The following is a 20,094-nucleotide window of genomic DNA, read 5'->3' on the forward strand; positions in this document are numbered from 1 at the left end:
GACCCCAGCCTTGGGAAATGTTGTAACCAATTTATATTCCCACTGTTGGCTTGGCTGAGATCACCTAGCTTCCCACAAATTATTGTTGATCTACCTGGGTCTCCGCTACGCACTGAACATGAAGTTGCTAGTCCAGAATGGTTACTTTCCAATCCCAGAGTCTTATATCTTTCAGACCTAACTCCCAAATAAATGTTACAGGCTATCTATTGTACTTGATCCAGGGTGCTTTCTGGAATATAATCAACTTTAATAATGATCCTTTCCAACTCACTTGTAAGGTCAAGGTGCTCTTCCTTTTGTTAAAAGGGAAGCAGTTTTGCAAATGAATTATTACATATACATCCCGAGAGTTTCCGGAGCTTGAATTTGTTTTCCTGTTTGTGTCACTTGGAAATACTTGTCGTAACTGACTGTTCTCGCCTATCCTTCAGACCCTTTTTTTAAAGTAGTCTTTTAGGTCCTTTTAAAATAGTGAAGCATCTTGGTTGTGCTGGTTGCTTTGACTAGTTACTGGATTAATTATTTACTGGTTTTGACTGTTGGTCTGCAGAAGAATTCTAGTGGTGAGATTACATTTGATCATTTAGAAAATAACAACATATGTGCAAATCCTATGGCTCCTATATGCAATCAGTAAGGAATTAAAGCTTGATGCAATGTTGAGCATTTGCTTTACATTTACTCAAAAGTTGTTAATATCAGTATAACCTATTTTTCTACTTTGGATTTTGCATGGACTAACTTAATCATAGGTGGACTTTTAAGGATATGTCATAATACAAAAATAATAAAAAAGCAATTCGATCCAATCTTAAAAAGTTGCCTCCATAGAGGCCTTAAAAGCCACATTGATAATGCTCCTGTAGTGTAGTTCTCCTGTAGTGTAGTTCTCCTGCAGCTAGAAACCAGTACAGGATTTTTTTCACCAGTTAGAATGGCCCATTTTCTTACTCGGGACTAAGACTATAACACAACATCACCATGGACAAATCAATCTATCATTGTCATAAGTCACTGTCAATGAGTCATTAGTGTGTGCTTATGCATTGACCACAGTGTCACAGTCTGCCCTGCATACATGTACAGGGTTGGGCTTTCACTTTGCAGCTGCTTTACAGGAAGACAACAGCACCATTGAAAATAAATAAGGGTGAGCAGCTGGGTTAGCTGACTCGAGACCCAGGCTGCTATGAAAGAGAGAGAAAAAAACAATACATGTATTTGTACAGCACCTCAATCCCTCATCAGAATACTTATTCACAACAGATAAATTATTTTTGAAGTGATAAGACTGCCTCTTAATGTTTGAGCATTTGCTTCTGGTTGCCTGCCCAGTAAAGTCAGCTAGATATTCATCATGCAATGCGAATGAAGTGCTTCCTGACAGCAAGCCTACAGTTGTCTTGTATCGATTTGTACCTAAGCATCCTTGTCCTGCACTCTTGGTTTAATCTCTTAACGGTGCTGAGCATTACACTCTTCTATTCCACTTTGCATTTTGAATATCTTCATATGCTTTTCATTTATTCATCTTTTCTCTTGGGGCTCTTAGAGCTTTCCTAGCCTTCCCTTCAAAACTATATTCTCTAGGACTCTGGTTTAAATGAGTGACCCTCTCCATCATTCCTGGGCTTTGATGTTGCCTCAGTGACCAGGCTGTTACGAAGCTTCAGCATAGCTTTAGATTGATGCTCTATTGATTTGGTAATATAACTCAACAGTACCTTGATACTGAAATTGAGACCCAGAAGTTCAGACTCTCACTTGATTGTGCCTTCTAGGCAGCAAACTTGGCTGTTCCATTTTGAATAACCATCTGCCATATTAGTTTGTATCCAGCAGCTCTCCTTTACATTAAAACATATTTAATGAAGTTCCCTTTAAAACAGAGAATGTTCATGGCTTTTGCCAAGCTTACTAAAGGATACAATTTTTTCTGCTGGGAAAAAAAATTTATGCTCTGGTAAAGGCAGGGGCAATTGAGAAGGCTCAGTGTATAAAGGCACATCCCAGAGTGTGACTGAACCACACAACACAAGGATCCCAAGTTCAGTACCCAGCCTGTGTTAAGTTAGCTGATTCATGTTGAGGTGCTATCAAGTCAGGGAAGAAATGAACTGATCCTTAACTGATGCCTGTTCCAAAGTACCCATGTGCAGAGGTCCAGTGAGGCTGGCCTCTGATACAGTTCGTAGTGGGTTAGCCTGTAGAAGTCAGGTCAAGCATATACGTAAAGAATGGTTGGTTTTTGAAGAGATACAGGAAGGCTGCCAGTCCACATGGAGCCATACTGAGTCAGCAGCACTGGGCAGCAAGGAGCCCAAAGCTGTGGAAAGCATGATTTTGAAACTTGTTGGCTTTTGCATGAGTGGGAAAAGCAGGCTTTTTCGTGTGCTGAAGCAGATTGGGTGGGTATCAAATATTTGCAGTCATTATAAAATCAATTTTTTAAGTCCTGGTGATTTAACTACCTTTAATGATGGCAAGGTTACAATTGCCTTTTGCTATGGAGTCTCCCTGTCCCTGGTCATGTTTTCTGAGTGTGTGCAACGCCTAGTTTGTTGTTCTTGGACAACCTTTCACTAAAGAACAGCTGGTTTGCTAAGTTGATGATCTGCAACCTTGATGTAGTCAGCCCCAAATAGTTTAGCGGATGCACTTTCCTATTGGGATGCAAATTAGTTCCTGGAACATTGTAAATGTAGAGAAAGTTGGAATTTATCACTCTCTAGTTGTAGTAAGGGAAGTAATATTATATTCAGAACTCTGTTATGCTTTTGCATTAGACAGTTTGTAATGCAAACGTTCTTTATCGGTAAGTATGCAATTTCAGGTGAGCTTTCACTTTTTAAAAAATCTAGTCCATTGTGGCAAAGTTCAATACAATTTTGTGATTTGAGTGCCCAGCTATTGATAATTAATCAAGTTTCATTTCATTCTAGTTGGTGTGAGATGGCCAATTGGATTGCAAATCATTTTTCTGCATTCTAATTTGGAAAACTTGCCCTATGAAGTTTCTTTACAGGTTTTGAGGTAAATGCTACCAAAGTAGCAATAAGCTATGTGGGGTTAGGGACACTCACTCCAGAGGAGATGACTTTGTTTCTACCTCCTTCCCAAGATCCACAACCTACACTGTCACAATAGTCTGTTCTTGCCCTACAAAACTAAATGCTTATCTATTTTTTTTCTCTCCTTTTCTCCTTGTTCAGTTTCTTCCTGTCAACATCTGTGACACTCGCTTCCAATGGCCTTCCAACTGCTATTCTGCTATTGCTACTTAGAGACAGGGAAAGAAACTGGGGCGGGGTAGAAAAAAGGTTTATGATAGGATGCCAAGCAAGGGAGTTTAAAAGGATGATGGTGCAAGTCAAAAAAAGGGGATAGCAATGCAACAAGTTCAGCACCATTTGTGACTCGTCAGATACTGAAACAGTCCATGTCCAAATGCAGCAAGAGCTGGACAGTATCCAGGCTTGGGCTGACAAGTGGCAAGTAATATTTATGCCTCAAGTGCCAGGCAATGACCATCTCCAACAAGAGAGAATCTAACCATTGCCCCTTGACATTCAATGGTATTACCATCACTGAATCCACCCCACTATCAACATCCTGGGGGTTACCATTGGCCAGAAACTGAACTGGACTAGCCATATAAATACTGTGGCTACAAGAGCAGGTCAAAGACTGGGAATCCTGCAGCGAGTAACTCACCGCCTGACATTCCAAAGCCTGTCCACCATCTACAAGGCTCAAGTGAGGAGCATGATGCAATACTCTCAATTGTCTGGATAAGTGTAGCTCCAACAATACTGAGGAAGCTTGACATCATCCAGGGCAAAGCAGCCTGCTTGAATGGCACTCCATCCACAAACATTCACTCCCTCCACTACCGACACACAGTAGCAGCAATGTGTACCATCTACAAGATGCACTGCAGGAACTCACCAAGGCTCCTTAGTACCCTCCAAACCCACAACCGCTACCATCTAGAAGGGCAAGAGCAGCAGACATATGGGAACACCACCACCTGGAAGTTCCCCTCCAAGCCACTCACCATCCTGGCTTGGAAATATATCGCTGTTCCTTCACTGTCGCTGGGTCAAAATCCTGGAACTCCCTTCTTAACAGCACTGTCGGTGTACCTACACCACAAGGACTGCAGCGGTTCAAGAAGACAGCTCGCCACAACTTTTTCAAGGGCAATTAGGGATGGGCAATAATGCTGGCCTAGCCAGCAACACCCATCCTATGAATGAATAATTTAAAAAAGTAAAAAAACAAAAGATGAGCCAAGGAGTAGGTGCAAGTGGCAAAAGCAGAATCACCACCAATAGCTGCTGGCTGCAAAAAGAAAAATGGGTGTAGAGACTATGACCTGAAATTATTGAGGTCATTGAGGCTATCAAGTGCCTAATCAAAAGATGAGATGCTGTTCTTAAGCTTACATTGAACTTCATTGTCCAAAATCTCTCAATTGTTCTAGTCTATGCGAACATATGAATTAGGAGCAGGAGTAGGTCACTCAACCCCTCAAGGCTGCTACACTGTTCAATAAGACCATTACTAATCTGACTTTAACCTCAATTTCACATTCCTGCCTACCCTGACAACTTTTCACCCCCTTGCTTATCAAGAATCAGTCTACCTTTGCCTTGAAAATATTTAAAGACTCTGCTTCCACTGCCTTTTGAGAAAGAGTTCCAAAGACTCACGACCCTAGAGAGGAAAAAATTTCTCCTCATTTCTGTTTAACATGGGCGACCCCTTTTTTAAACAATGACCCTTATTTCTAGATTCTGTCACATGAGGAAACATCCTTTCCACCCTGTTTCTTTTCTCAGGATGTGAGCAATGTTTACAAGACCACGTTTATCACTCTATGATCATCCTTCGGCGAGGAATCCTAGGACAGGGGCAATGAAGGACTACCATGTGCATTAAAGTCAGGATGGCTTGAGAAGTTAAATAAAAACAGAAAAAGCTTGAAATATCACCACGTGTGACAGAATCCAAGGAGAAACAGAACTGATGCTTCAGAACTGTGGCCCTTCTTTAGTTTTGGGAAAAGTTAGCAATGTAATAGGTTTTGAGCAAGTGAAAGGGGAGAGGGTGGGGAACAAGGGAAGATCTATGGTGAAGTAGAAGGAAAGGCAGGAGATCAAATGCCAAAAGGTTTAGTGTTGCAAGGTCAAAGGGAGTGGTAGTGGGATAAGTAAGGAAACAAGATGAATAGAGGAGGTTTCAGTGACAGGATTCTGAACAGCTACCATATGAAAGTAAAGGAGCTAAGAGGTAAAAAAACAGCAAAAATAAAAGAAAATGGGGACAGAGGTTACAATCTGAAATTCTTGAACTCAGTGTCCAGAAGTGTGTAAAAGTTCCCGGTTGAAAGATGAGGCGCTATTCCTTGAGCCTGCTTTGAGCTTCATTGGAACACTGCAGCAGGCCAAGGACAAAGGTCAGAGTGAGAGCGTGGACTGAATGGAAGTGTTCTGCATCTGGTGGTCTCTATATCAGGGAGGCCAAACTGTGAGCAATGAATACAATATACTGAATTGCAAGAAGTGAAGGTGAAGTGCAGCTTTAGCTGGAAGAAATGTTTGGGGCCTTCAATAGAGAGAAGGTAGGATCTTTCTGTCCCTGTTCCCCTGCTCAGACTATTTGCCTGGTGGTAATTCCAGCCAGAGCTGGGCTTCCAGCTTTTTTGAGGCTGGGTAGTGATCATGGACTCCAGGCAGGGAGTCAATTGTTAGTGAATTTTAAAACAACTGTTTTCAGCTCCTGCACTTGCATGGAAAGGTGCTGTAGGAAAGGGAGGGGGTGTTTGGGGGTGACTGAGGAGTGGATCAGGATATTGCCAAGGGACTGGTCTCTTCAGGATGCTGAAAGGGAGAAATGTATTGCAGGAAGGAAAGACGTTTTTGCTGATAGCATCACGCTGGAGGTGGCAGAAATTGTGGAGGATGATCCATTAAATACTGACGCTGGTGGAGTGGAAGGTGAGAAGGGGAAGCCTGTCATGGTTCCATGAGGGAGCAGAAATGGAGACAATCCTTGCTTAAAGAAAGGAAACTCATCGGAATGAGTTTGGTGTTAAAGTTGATTAGCCTGATTGCTGGATCATTGCCACTGGATCTTTCTGATTTTTTAATATTTTTTCTTTTTATGTCGTCATTTGATATGTCATTTACTTACTGTGTCACTTCAGGAGGGCATTAAGAGTCAACTAAGTAGTGAGAGCTGGAATAATCTGTAGACCAGACAGGGTAAGGTTAGCAGGCTCCCTTCCATGAGGATATTAGTCAACATGTGGATTTTTAAAAATAATTGTTTGGGAACTTTCATGATTTATCTGATGTAGCCCACAAATAACAAGATTGTAAAGAATGCAGTTTTGTATCTTGCCATGGTGGTAAAGTATTGAACTTGGAACCTCTGCATGCTACTGTGGCACTGTAACACACCAGAAGTAAACATTATTTGCAGTCTTCTGTTGCCCAAAACGTGTATTTGAGTGCTTACATAAACTAACTACTGTTAATTTAAGCTGTTTTTCCTGTTCCCAGGTTCATGCCTACATCATCAGTGCCTTACGGAAAGAGATGCCAACTGTGTTTGGTAAGGACAGCAAGAAGAAAGAACTGATCAATAGCCTCGGAGACACGTATGCCAGGATTGAACGAGAACATCAAATCTCCCCTGGGGATTTTCCTAACCTTAAGAAAATGCAGGTAAGTTTGAGTTAGGTAGCTTTACCTTGCTTGTTTTTTTTTTAGTATGCTTTGCCACATTGATGATGTATGATGTAGTTACAGTACAGAAGGAGGCCATTCGACCCATGTCTGCTCAGACTCTCCAAAGGAGCAATTAATGCCGTTCCTCCACCTTCTCCCTGTAACCATACACATTCTTTTTCAGATAATCTAATTCCTCCTTGAATGCCTCGATTGAACCTGCCTCCACTGCACTCAGGCAGCACGTTCCAGACCTAAACCATTTGCTGCGTGAAAGTGCTTGTCATCATTTGGCCATTGCTTTTTTTTTGCCAATTACCTTAAATCTGTGATCGAAATGCGTTGCAAACTGGGATCCTTGGGTTGAATCTGCTGCCTGATTATGAATTGTCTATGAATGTATATACCTTTTGTTCTTTTGTGTTTCTAGGAAATCGTTATTAACAAGTCTCCAGTCTGTACAGTGTGCTGTCTGATCTGTCATGTTACAATCATAGAAAGTTTACGGCACAGAAAGAGGCCACTTGGCCCATCGTGTCTGTGCCAGTAGAAAAAAACAAGTCACCCATCCTAATCCCACTTTCCAGCATTTAGTCCATAGTCCTACAGGTTAAAGCTCTTGAGGTGCATATCTTAACACTTTTTTTTAAATGAGTTGAGGGCTTCTGTCTCTACTACCCTTGCAGGTAGTGAGTTCCAGACTCCTACGATCCTCTGGGTGAAAAAGATTTTGCTCATCTCCTCTAATCTTTCTACCCATCACTTTAAATCTATGCCCCCTTAGTCACTAATCTTTCTGCTAAAGTAAATAGGCCCTTCCCATCCACTTTATCCAGGCCCCTCACAATTTTGTATATCTCAATCAAATCTCCCTTCAGCCTCCTCTCTTCCAAGAAGACCAACCTCTGTCTATCCAATCTCTCCTCAGAGAGCTGTAATCTTCCAGTCCTGGCAACATCCTCATAAAACTCCTCTGTACCCTCTCTAGTGCAATTACATCCTTTCTATAATGAGGTGACCAGAACTGCATACAGTACTCAGGTTATGGCCTAACTAATGACTTATACAGTTCCTGCATAACCTCCCTGCTCTTGTATTCTATGTCCCGGCTAATAAAGGATTCCACAAGCTGCCTTAACCACCTTAATCTGTGCTACCTTCGGTGATCTGTGGGCATTCACTCAAGTCCTTCACTCCCTCTGCAACTCTCAGTATTCTCCCATTAATTGTGTATTCCTTTGCATTTGTTTCACCTCCCCAAATGCATCACCTCTCACTTCTTTGGGTTGAATTCTATTTGCCACTTTTCTGCTCACCTGACCAGTCCATTAATTTATGTTATTAATGAAGGATAAAGTGTTTACCAAGTATGCACCATTGAGATACTATCATCTTTCATTTCTATGACCCATTTTTTTTTTTACTAGTATTGCTACAGGTATTAGTGCAGCTTTCTTTTGTTAATTGCATCCAATGTGTTCCTGAAAAGCAGCGTGGTAAATGAAAATTCAGGAACAATTAACTGCAGGCTCCCTGCCTGGAGTTTGGGATCACGACTGGGCCCCAAAAGGCTGCAAGCCCGGCTCTGGCTGGAATTAGTCAGGTGAACCCAGAGCAGCACATTCTGAGCAGGGGGACAGTAACAAAAATCCAGTCCTGCTGTGACAGACTGGAACATAGATATATAATAACAGGAGCAACCTATTCCGTCCCTTGAGATTTAACCACACTAAACTGAAAACTGAGGTCATGGCTGCCAGTGCTACTTGAAAATGTTCCCTACTTTTAAAAAAAAACTCTCTAAAATGAAAACCCACTATTCGAAAATGCTTTAAATGGGGGATTAATGTATTGTTGAGGTTTTTGAAGATTAAAAGCAGATTTAGTATTTGCAAGATTGACTCTTGTATTGCTGTATTAGATAGCGATGCATGGAAATAAGTGTCAGAAAAACATCCTTAACCCAGTAAAAGCATTGACATTTTTCAGTATTCACATATGTAAGTAGTGCAGAATGAGAGAGCTCGCATAGCCATGGCTTTGCTTTCTCATTGACTCAGATGCTTACAGCATAGGAGGCTATTCGGCCCACCATGTCTGTGCTGGTCAACAAATCTGACTTCACTAATCCCATTTTCCAGCACTTGGCCCATAGCCCTGGAGGCGATGGCAGCGCAAGTGAATATCTAAACGCTTCTTAAATGTTACGAGAGTTTCTGACTCAACCACCCTTTCAGGCAGTGAGTTCCAGGCTCCCATCACCCTCTGGGTGAAAGGATTTCTCCTCAACTCCTCTCTTAGATTTAAGGGAAGAGGTAGATGACTATGTCCCCTGGTTATTGACCCCTCTACTAATGGAAAAAGTACCTTCCTATTCACCCTAAATATACCCCTCAAATCTTAATTATAATTATAATCTCTGATGCTACTGGAATGAAGTCAGACCCACTGGGCAGAATCTTCTGGCCTGGAGTATAAGTTGGGAGGCGGGAGTGGAAGTTTGGGCCAGGGTAGGGTGGTGAGACAGCTGGCCGTGCATGATCTCGTGCTGGTCAACTCATTACATATGCATGTACGAGCAGCATGGTGAATCTCGTGATGGGGTGGGCAGGAAGTTCATGCCCCCGCCACTTCTTCGCATCTGGACCATAGTTAGTAGAAGTGCAGGTTTGCCTGGCACCAGCATCTTGTATGCCTGAGATGATTAATGTACAAATTGCAGTGATCCATCTAATTAGCATATTCTTTGAAGCTGTTTCTCCTGACCCTGAACATTTCAGCCAGTGGGAAGCCCTATACCTAGCACTGGCCTACCCCTGGCCTCGGCACACACACCCCCCCCCCTCCCTCCACCCACCATGGCGAAGCCTACACTGGAGGACTCCAGTGAGTTCTCTCATTCATGCATCCATGTGCATGGAGACTGCAGTAATGAAAACTATGCCTACACAACCTTCCCCAAATACTACTGGGCTTCACTCCATCACTCTCTCTCTTGAGATGCTTGCCTTGCCATCATAGATGCACCATCTACCCAGGATCCTCGAGATTCTAAACCAACACATGGTTATGGCCTCCCCGTGGAGCTAATCCCTGCCGCACTTCCCATCTCCCTACCCCCAAGTTTTAGTCGACTTGAGTTGCCCTTCAGCACAGACTATACTGCAGCTCCCGACCTTGCTGGGATCTCAATGTTGAGACCCATGAGGGGAGCATACCTGCTGCTGTTTGGGCTTCACCGAGTGAAGAACACACCTGAGCATGGTTCTGATACAGTTGACTCATGATTATTAGGGTGTCCCTTTAGTCGGCCAATTGTACTTCATCCACCCAAAAAGACCCTCTTCCCAATTTGAGGATTTACATGCACAGAGCAACTGTGTTGTGAAGCAGAGCCTTGAGAAAATGGTGTAACTTTCCAGACACACTCCTCCATCTTCTACCTACCCCACCCCCCCATCACCCACTAACTTCCCTGTTCCCCATCACACTTCACCCACCCAATGTAAGAGTTCCTCTCCACTCTGTTACCCTTGAACTTCCCCCATTATCCCTCAGCCTATGATTATCAACCTGTGCATTTTTTTTAGGGCATCACTGGCCAGACCAACATTTATTGCCCATTGTTAGATGATAGAGAAGCTTTCGGCATCAGGAGGTGAGCCACCTGCTGAAGAATACTTAGCCTTTGACCTGCTCTAATTTCTGGCCATGACTGGCCAAAAATTCAATCAGACCAATGCTAATCCCAGGAAGTTAATGGTTGGGGGGGGGTTGGTAATCGTGGTGCCACTGAGATGTCATGGGAGCTGGATGGGATGGCACACACTTGGCTCTGTTCTTAAACATCTAACTGAAGCCAGAGTATCAGTTCCACTGGCCTCTCTCTTCTTGCCAGTGCACTGTTATTTCTGGTATCCGTTTTCCCCCCCCTCCGCCAACAATCTATCATTGACCACCCCCTTCCTATTTTTCAGCTACATGCTCGATGACCTCATCCAAATTCAGTAATCACATGAATGCTGATGAGAACTAACTCCACCTCACCACCACCTCTCTTGATCCTACACTGTCTTTAAATTATAACTGTCTGACATCCAGTACTAGATCAATGGAAATTTCTGCCTATTAAATATTGGGATGACTGAAGCTGTATTGTATAGAAGCTTGGTTGGACCATGCCTGGAGTACTGTGAGCAGTTTTAGTCCTTTTACCTCGAAAGATGATATTGCCATAGAGGGAGTGCAATAAAGGTTCACCAGACTTGTCCCAGGATGGCGGGACTGTCTTATGAAAAGAGATTGGATAAACGGGGTCTGTGTTCTCTACAGTTTTGAAGAATGAGAGGTGATCTCATTGAAACCTACAAAATAATTGAAGGAATAGACAGGATAGATGCAGGTAAGATGTTTCCCCTGGCTGGGGAGCCTTAACCAGGGAACAAAATTTCAAAATAAGGGGAAAGCCACTTAGGACCAAGATGAGGAGATTTTTCTTTACTCAGGGTTGTGCATCTTTGGAATTCTCTACCCCAGAGGCCTGTGGAAACTTGAGTCATTTGAGTATATTTGAGGTAGAGATTGATAGATTTCTGATTAACAATAATGTAAAGGGTTATGTGGATAAAAGGCATTGAAGTGTTCAAACAACCATGATCGTATCGAATGGCTTGATCAGCTGAATGACCTGTTCCTATGTTGTCTTCAGTCTCCACTACAAAATCTATCCCCTAGCCACTGACTGCATCCCTCTTACCAACTGTCTGAGGCTGAACCAGACTGTTACCAAATTCGTTGCGCATCTCAGACTGATGACCAGTCATTCATGAAGTGAGTTGGGTCAAGAACGTCCTAAAGTGATGTGATGTGGTGGTGTTTTATTCTTTCCTGGGATGTGGACATCGCTTGAAAGGTCAGCATATGTTGCCCATGTGTATTTGCCCTTGAAGTGAGCTGCCTTCTTGAACTGCTGCAGTTCATGTGATGTAGGTGCAGTCACACTGCTGTTAGGGAGTGAGTTCCAGGATTTTGACCCAGCAACAATGAAAGAAAAAACAATATAGTTCTAAGTCAGGATGGTCTGTGGCTTGAAGGAGAGCTTGCAGATGGTGGTGTTCACATGTATCTGCTGCCTTTGTACTTTTAGGTGGTAGAGTTCACGGGTCTGGAAGGGGCTACCAAAGGAGCCTTGGCGAGTTGCTGCAGTGCATCTTGTAGATGGTACACACTGCTCCCACTGTGTTGGTGGAGGGAGTGAAAGTTGAAGGTGGTGGATGAGGTGCAAATCAAGTGGGTTGTTTTGGCCTGGATGGTGTCAAGATTCCTGTGTTGTTGGAACTGCACTCCTGACCTTGTGCATCGTAGACGGTGGACAGGCTTTGGGGAGTCAGGAGGCGGGTTACTTGCTGCAGGATCCTTAGCCTTTGACCTGCTCTTAAGACCATAAGACGTAGGAGCAGACGTAGGTCATTTGGCTCATCGAGTCTGCTCCACCATTCAATGAGATCATGGCTGATCTGAATCCTCAACTCCACTTTCCTGCCTTTTCCCCATGACCCTTGACTCCCTTACTAATTGAAAACCTGTCTATCTCAGCCTTGAATATACTTAATGACCCAGCCTCTACAACTCTCTGCGGTAAAGAATTTCACAGATTGACTACCCTCTGGGAAGAGATTCTTCCTCACCTGTCTTAAATGAGTGACCCCTTTACTCTGAGATTATGCCCTCTGGTCCTAGACTCTCCCACAAGGGGAAGCAACTGCCCAGCATCTACCCTGTCAAGTCCCCTAAGAATGTTATGTTTCAATAAGGTCGCCTCTCATTCTCCTAAACTCCAATGAGTACAGGCTTAACCTCTCCTCATAAGAAAATCTCTCCATACCCAGGGTCAACCTAATGAACTTTCTCTGGACTGTCCCCAATGCCAGTATATCTTTCCTTAGATAAGGGGACCAAATATGTTCACAATATTCTAGATGTGGTATAACTAGTGCCTTTTTATAGTTTTAGCAAGACTTCCCTATTTTTATACACCATTCCCTTTTGAAATAAATGCAAGTATTCCATTTGCCTTCCGTATTACCTGCTGAGCTTGTATGCTAGCTTTTTGTGATTCATGCACAAGGGTTCCCAAATCTCCGTGCTGCAGCTTTCTGCGGTCTTTCTCCATTTAAATAATATTCAGCTCCTCTATTCTTCCTGCCAAAGTGCATAACCTCACATTTTCCCACATTATATTCCATCTGCCAAGCTTTTGCCCACTCACTTAACCTGTCCATACCCCTCTGCAGATTGTTATCCTCACCACTTGCCTTCCCACCTATTTTTATTTCATATGCAAACTTGGCGATAGTACATTCCCTTCCTTTATCCAAGTGATTAATATATATTGTAAATAATTGTGGCCCCAGCACTGAATCCTGTGGCATTCCACTAGTTACATGTTGCCATCCTGAAAATGCCCCCGTATCCCAATTCAGTCTTCTATTAGTCAGCCAATCCTCTATCCATGCTAATATACTACCCCCAACACCATGGGCTCTTATCTTATTAAGTAGGCTTATGTGCGGTACCTTATTGAACGCCTTTTGGAAATATAAATATATTACATCTACTGGCTCCCCTTTATCTATCCTGCTTGTTACCTCCTCAAAGAATACTAATAAATTTGTCAGGCATGATTTCCCCTTCATGAAGCCATGCTGACCCTGCTTGATTATATCATGTATTTCTAAATGCTCTGCCCTTACAAGCTGTATAATAGACTAACATTATCCCAGTGACAGATGTTAAGCTAACTGGCCTATAGTTACCTGGTTTTTGTTTCCCTCCCTTTTTGTATAAGGGTGTTACATTGGCAGTTTTCCAATCCTCTGGGACTTTTCCAGAATCTAAGGATTCTTGGAAGATTACTACCAGTGCATCCACCATCTGTAGCTACTTCCTTTGATATCCTAGGATGCAACCCACTGGGTCCAGGGGATTTATCAGCCTTTAGCCCCATTAGTCTCCCTAGTACTTTATTTCTAGTGATAGTTATTGTATTTATTTACTCCCCCTCTTTTGCCCTGATTATTTAGTAACTTTGGAATGCTGTCAGTGTATTCTATTGTGAAGACTGATGTAAAGTATTTATTCAACTCCTCTGCCATTTCCTGGTTCTGCATTATTTCCTCTGCCTCATTCTCTAAGGGGCCTATGTTCACTTTGACCTCTCTCTCTTCCTTATATATTTAAAGAAGTTCTTACTGTCTGTTTTTATATTATTTGCTAGTTTACCCTCAACGTTTATTTTCACTGTTTTTATTTTTTGGTCATCTTTTGTTGGTTTTTAAAACTTTCCCAATCCTCTGGCTTACCACAAACCCCTTTGCTACATTGTATGTATGTATTTTTTCTTTCATTTAGATGCTAACTTTAACTTCCTTGGTTAACCATGGTCGGTTTATCCCCTCCCTAGAATCCTCCTTCCTCACTGGGATATATCGGGGGGAGCGGGGCCCGCTCACCAACGCGCAGTGACTTCGGGCGGGTGTCCTGACATCACCGTGCGTCATTTAGATTTTCAGTTCGGCGGGCACACAGCCGAGTTGGTTGTGTGCCTGCCGAACTGTCAAAGGCCTATTAAAGCCTGTTTAAAAACTAATATAAACAATTAAATGAGCTGCCCATCCAACCTTCGCGTTTTTCATGGAACCTCATCCACGGGCGGGATGAGGTTTCATGAAGTGTTTAAAAATTCAATAAAATTTTTTTTAAAAATCATTGATATGCCCCAGCTCTTGTGGCACTGCCGCATGAGGGGATATGTTCTAAAAGATTTCAAATACTTAATTTAGAAATTTTAAACTTAAACAAATCTCCCTGAGGCACCTCTGTCTCAGAGAACTAACTCAGGGAATCCCCCCCAGCCCGCACAGGGAGCACTCGGCGCTTTCGGGCATGTGTCACGCTGGGCTGGCCTTAATTGGCCCGCCCACGTAAAACGGCAGCACGCACCTGATTGGGAGCGTTGATCAGGTTTGCGCCCGCCCCCACACAACCCCCCCCCAACCAAACGGGGGGTATCAAAATTCAGCCCATGAACTATTTTTTTTTTTAAATGTCTGCCATTGTTCGTCAATCGACTTTTCTGCTAAACTCTCTTCCCAGTTTCCCCCAGCCAACTCTGCCCTCATTCCTTTATAATTACCTTTTTATTAAGTTTCACACAGTTGTTTCTGACCCAAGTTTCTCTCTCTCAAACTGAATGCTAAATTCTATCTTGCTATTGTCACTGTTCCTAACTGATCTGTTACTCTAAGATCATTTATTAAACCTGCCTCATTGCCATTACCAGATCCAAAGTAGCCTGATCCCTGGTTGGATCCATAACATGTTGTTCTAGGAAACTGTCCCGAATACACGCTATGAATTCTTGCTCGTGGCTTCCTCTGCCAATTTGATTTTCCCAATCTACATGAAGATTAAAGTCACCCATGATTAATGTACTGCCTTTTTTACATGCCCTCCTTATCTCCTGATTTATTATCTGTCCTACAGTATAGCTACTGTTAGGGGGCCTTTAGACTACTCCCACCAGTATCTTCTTCCCCTTGTTTTTTTTACCTCCACCCAAATGGATTCTGCATCTTCCGATCCAAGGTCATTTCTTGTTATCGTACTTATTCCATCTCATACTATCTCATACTAACAAAGCTACCCCACCACTCTTAGCAGCAGTGTACCATCTACAAAATGCACTGCAGAAACTCACCAAGGTTCCTTCAACAGCACCTTTTCAAATCCACGACTGCTACCATCTAGAAGCACAAGGGGCAGCAAATGCGTGGGAATACCACCAGCATGAAGTTCCCCTCCAAGCCACGTGCCATCCTAACTTGGAAGTATATTGACATTCCTTCACTGTCACTGGGTCAAAGTCTTGGAACTCCCTTCCTAACAGCAGTGTGGGTGTACCTACACTTCATGGACTACAGCGGTTCAAGAAGGCAGCTCACCACCACCTTAAGGGCAATTAGGGATGGGCAACAAATGCTAGCTTGATGTCAAGGGCACTCTGTCTCTCAACTCTTGAGCCCAGCTCTTTTGTCCATGTTTGGACCATGGCTGTAATGAGGTTGGGAGCCGAGTGGCCCTGACAGAATCAAAACTGAGTGCCAGTGAGCAGGTTGCTGAGCTAGTACTGTTTGATAGTACTGTCGATGACACCTTCTGTCACTTTGCCTTCTCTCCCCTCAAGTCTACGTCCAGTGCAGCCCCCTGACCTCCCCCAATTGTTTCTGTGACCACTCTCTCTCCCCCTCCCCCCCCCCCCCCACCCCTCCCCACCACCACAAATGAGACCATGCACCACCCAACCGTGACCCTGGACCTGCCACTATGCACATCTCCGACCTCCCATTGTGACAGTTCCCTCCGCTGCCCAGTACTTCAGTTCAACCTTTCAGGACCCCACTGTAGACATCACTGACCCCATCCTTTCCCACCAACCCTGCACGGAAACCCTTCTCCTCAAATCATTCACAGGAACAACGCACTCATCATGCAAGGCCCTTCCCTCCCACGTCCCTGCACCCTCTCCTTCCCTCCCTGACTCTGTCCATGCCCCAGGCTCCCTTCCTACTTCAGCGCGCCTTCCTGCCCCGTGCCCTTTAGACTGCCATCGCCTCATTGAACAACATTCCCAAAAGAGGGAAAAAACAGTGGCTACTCCCAACTCCAAGTTTACTACCTCACCTGCTGCATGCCACTTATATGCAGTTGTAAGTCTGAAGGCATGTATTGCTCACTCACTGATAACATAATTGAGAAAGGAACTTGCTTCTGGCAAGCTGACCTTCTAATGAGCATGCATGACATGCAAACACATGCTAATGCGCTTCCCAACATTTGCTGTCGGGAAGCTCAATGCTCCTTCAAAATTCCCTGAACTTAATTGCAAAAGTTCATCCTGCCATCAGGAAGAGCTAATTTTTGGCCTCCTGCTCAGGTACGTCCCCCCAACCATCTTGCCTCCCGTTCTTGGGAGCAGCGCAAGATTCCTCCCACTGACGTTTTTCATCTTTTTACTTTAATGGCATTTGCTGTATTTAAAATAAATAAATAAATTGTTCAACCTGAATTGATACTTCCACAGAGATGCAATTTTTGGTTGTATGATCACTCATGCAGATTGACAACTACGAAAAGCTCAAGTAGTTTAAATTAATTACAATGTTCATTAATTACAAGATAATTGTATCCTTTTTAAAATAACATTGTGCATTGGTAATTTTTTAAGTTAACTTTGTAATTGTCTTATGGGATTCTTCCTTTATCTTGACACACTTAAAATTGGTTACTGCTAGCTATGTCTGCAGGCTTGCACAAATCTCAAAATTTGTCTCCTACCTGTTGAGGTCTGCCTGTTTCTGATTCATGATGGCTCAAGATAACTTTATCCTGTTTGTTTCCAGGATTTGCTGCAGGCGCAGGATTTTGCCAAGTTTCAGCCTCTAAAGCTTAAACTTTTGGAGACAGTAGACGACATGTTGGGAAATGACATCGCTCAGCTCATGACCCTGGTACGCCAGGAAGAAACCCAGAGGCCTGTCCAAATTGTGAAAGGTGGGGCCTTTGAAGGCACGATAAATGGTCCATTTGGACATGGATACGGAGAAGGAGCTGGCGAGGGCATTGATGACCTAGAGTGGGTTGTGATCAGAGATAAGCCGAGCTACGATGAGATTTTCTACACCCTTTCACCTGTCAATGGGAAAGTCACAGGTGCAAATGCAAAGAAGGAGATGGTGAAGTCCAAGCTTCCAAACACTGTACTGGGGAAGATTTGGAAGCTGGCAGACATCGACAAGGACGGCATGTTGGACGATGAGGAGTTTGCATTGGCTAATCATTTAATTAAGGTCAAGCTGGAAGGTCATGAACTACCCAGTGAAATTCCACTGCACTTAATTCCACCATCAAAGAGAAAGTTGGCTGAGTGATACTGAGTGGCGATTACCCTTCTTTCCTCAAACTGAAAAATACACTGCAATATCAATTTGAGGATGAAAAAGACTTTGGGAAACTAGACAAAGTCTTCAAACTAAATGAAGCAGACAGAACCATGTAACTAACAGCTTTTACAATAGTAAAATACTTCTGTTTCCTCCTATATAGAAGGGAAAATGCAAATTTTACATAATTACGAAGCATGTATTCTGTATATGATCACTGAAACATTATGATCTGAGAAGGAAAACATTTTCTCTGGTTCAAAGAGCAGGGTGTTATAGGCTAAAGTTATTGTACACTAAGTGTTGCATTGAAAGCACAGGCATCTTTTTACCACCAAGTGTTTGTTTCCAAGGCAGCAAATTCAGGGTTCCACAGTAGATCAGGCAATATATTATCACGGTTGTGTTGGAGATCCTTTGATTTGTTACTCTTCTATACTTTCCTCCCTTGTTTTGAAATGCTTTGAGGCATTATCTTGTACACAAGGAGTACTGCAGTAGCTTGAGTTATCCACTTGTATCAGGACAGTGGAATTCCTTTATCCGTATTTAGCCCTGTGGCTCATAACCGTCAGGGTGGATCCCTTTACCCAGAATAGTTTGTATTCCACTTAAGAATGAGTGTTTATGTATGTAATTTTAGTTTTTTTTGCCTTCTGTTTTGCAGCTCCTGAACCATGGTTGAGTGTTCACCCATTTGGGTGATCTCTGGGTAAAGCCACGCTAGTGTAGGGACAAGTGTCGGTTTTTATGAAAGCACTAACAGGACTTTCTATGTATTGAAAGTTTCATGAAGAGGTGCTCCTGTTTTGCAAAATCATTCCATTCATGCCTTTGCTGTGACTTGTAATCTGTAACAATAGATTATAATTTTACTCAGCTTGTGTGGTAACTGTATGAAGTAAGATAGGTGATGACATTGGCAAAAAAAAAGCTGAACCGAACTCCATTGTATGGAGAACTGTGAATTGTATAGCAGTATATTGACTGTGTACTTATTTGTCAGGTTTACCATGCATAACTAGATATTGGAGAAAAACATGCAAAATAACTATGCATTGAACAGCTATGATACATTCATGCACGTACTCTGACTTGGTACACTGGCCCTTTTGCCTTTAAATGTGTATATGTAGTAGTTTCCACATGTTGCTTGTCCTTTCTGTTTTGTGCATTTTTTTTTAAACTGGGCGTCAGTGATTATAAGTTACTATACATAACCTTATCAATCGCTCAGTACAATTTCTTCCATTGTGGTTGTATTGAAGACTACTGCACTGTTTCTAAGTAATGCTTGTGTGGTGTAGATGAGTTCTTTGTAATGTAAATTTCTTAGTTTTTCCTGTCATGTTCAAAACTGCACTATTGAAAACTGCCCTACTGAATCAATCCTGAGTACAGGTGCAATATATTTGTGGGAGGTTTGCTGAGTGGGTAATAAGCCTTCTCAGATCTTCCATTATTAGAACATCAAGACATAGTAAGATTGTCAACTGTTAGATGTAATTTATCTACAGTTAACATTGCAGTATGTTTACTGAATATTGAGCTAGTCTAGAACCTGTAAGAATACAGTATATATTGAGAAAATAATTGAGAATTTTAAATGCTACTTAAAAAGAGAGAATTTCACAAATGTACACTGAAAATTGAACCAAAATTTCTTGCCCCCCCCCCCCCCCCCCCCCCCCCACCCCACTCAATGTGAAACATCAATTAAGAAAAGCTAGTCAAAAACTACACAAGTCTCCCACTGACAGTGGAATGCTTGAGGAAAGCAAGTATGGATTTTCACACATCAATCATCAGGTTAAGTGGAAACTAGTGTCTCACTGATACTGACCCCTCTGATCAAATTAATGTGAATAGTATGATTTGACTTTCAATTTGGAATATTTGTGATTCATTGGAATTTTAACCTCTTGCACCATTTTAAATGTTTTTTTAACTCTAAAATGTAATATCATCTTAGAAAATTTAAATCGGGTTACCAATGAGTAAAACTTCCTATTGGGATTCCACAGGTGGTGGGTTAGAGTGTGTGGGGGTGTTTAGGGACAAAGGGATGAACTTCAGCTTTACACGAGCAGTATTCTACAGTTTGATTTTTTTCCAAATAAATCATTTGAGGGAATTTATTTGTTCTATTTTTGCTGCAGGGAAGGTGTTGCAAGAAATATTGAAAAGTTTCCTTGCAGAGCTATTCCTTTTGAGTATCAAAGTAGGGGTTTGGCCCCCAGGGTTGTAAAGAGGCTGTAGAAGATGCGGGCTAATTGGACCAAGTCCCTTTTTCTTGATTCATGCTGTGATAGTTAGGTTAGCCTAATAGTGAACTCAAGGTAGGCTCTTCACCA

The 20,094-nt window shown here is 42.7% G+C and overlaps 1 protein-coding gene across 1 annotated transcript in view; it reads left to right on the forward strand.

The window, feature by feature from the left end:
- Positions 1-18,664, forward strand: part of LOC144681035 (EH domain-containing protein 3) — a 98,927-nt gene extending 80,263 nt beyond the window's left edge. The window contains exons 5-6 of the mRNA XM_078542720.1: positions 6,573-6,737; positions 17,201-18,664. Of these exons, the coding sequence (XP_078398846.1) occupies positions 6,573-6,737; positions 17,201-17,728 (693 nt within the window). The 3' untranslated portion in view covers positions 17,729-18,664. The remainder of the gene's footprint in view (positions 1-6,572; positions 6,738-17,200) is intronic.
- Positions 18,665-20,094: the final 1,430 nt, after the last annotated feature.

The sequence above is a fragment of the Cetorhinus maximus genome, chromosome 5 (assembly GCF_964194155.1).
Source record: "Cetorhinus maximus chromosome 5, sCetMax3.hap1.1, whole genome shotgun sequence".
In the NCBI taxonomy this organism is placed as follows: Eukaryota; Metazoa; Chordata; class Chondrichthyes; order Lamniformes; family Cetorhinidae; genus Cetorhinus; species Cetorhinus maximus.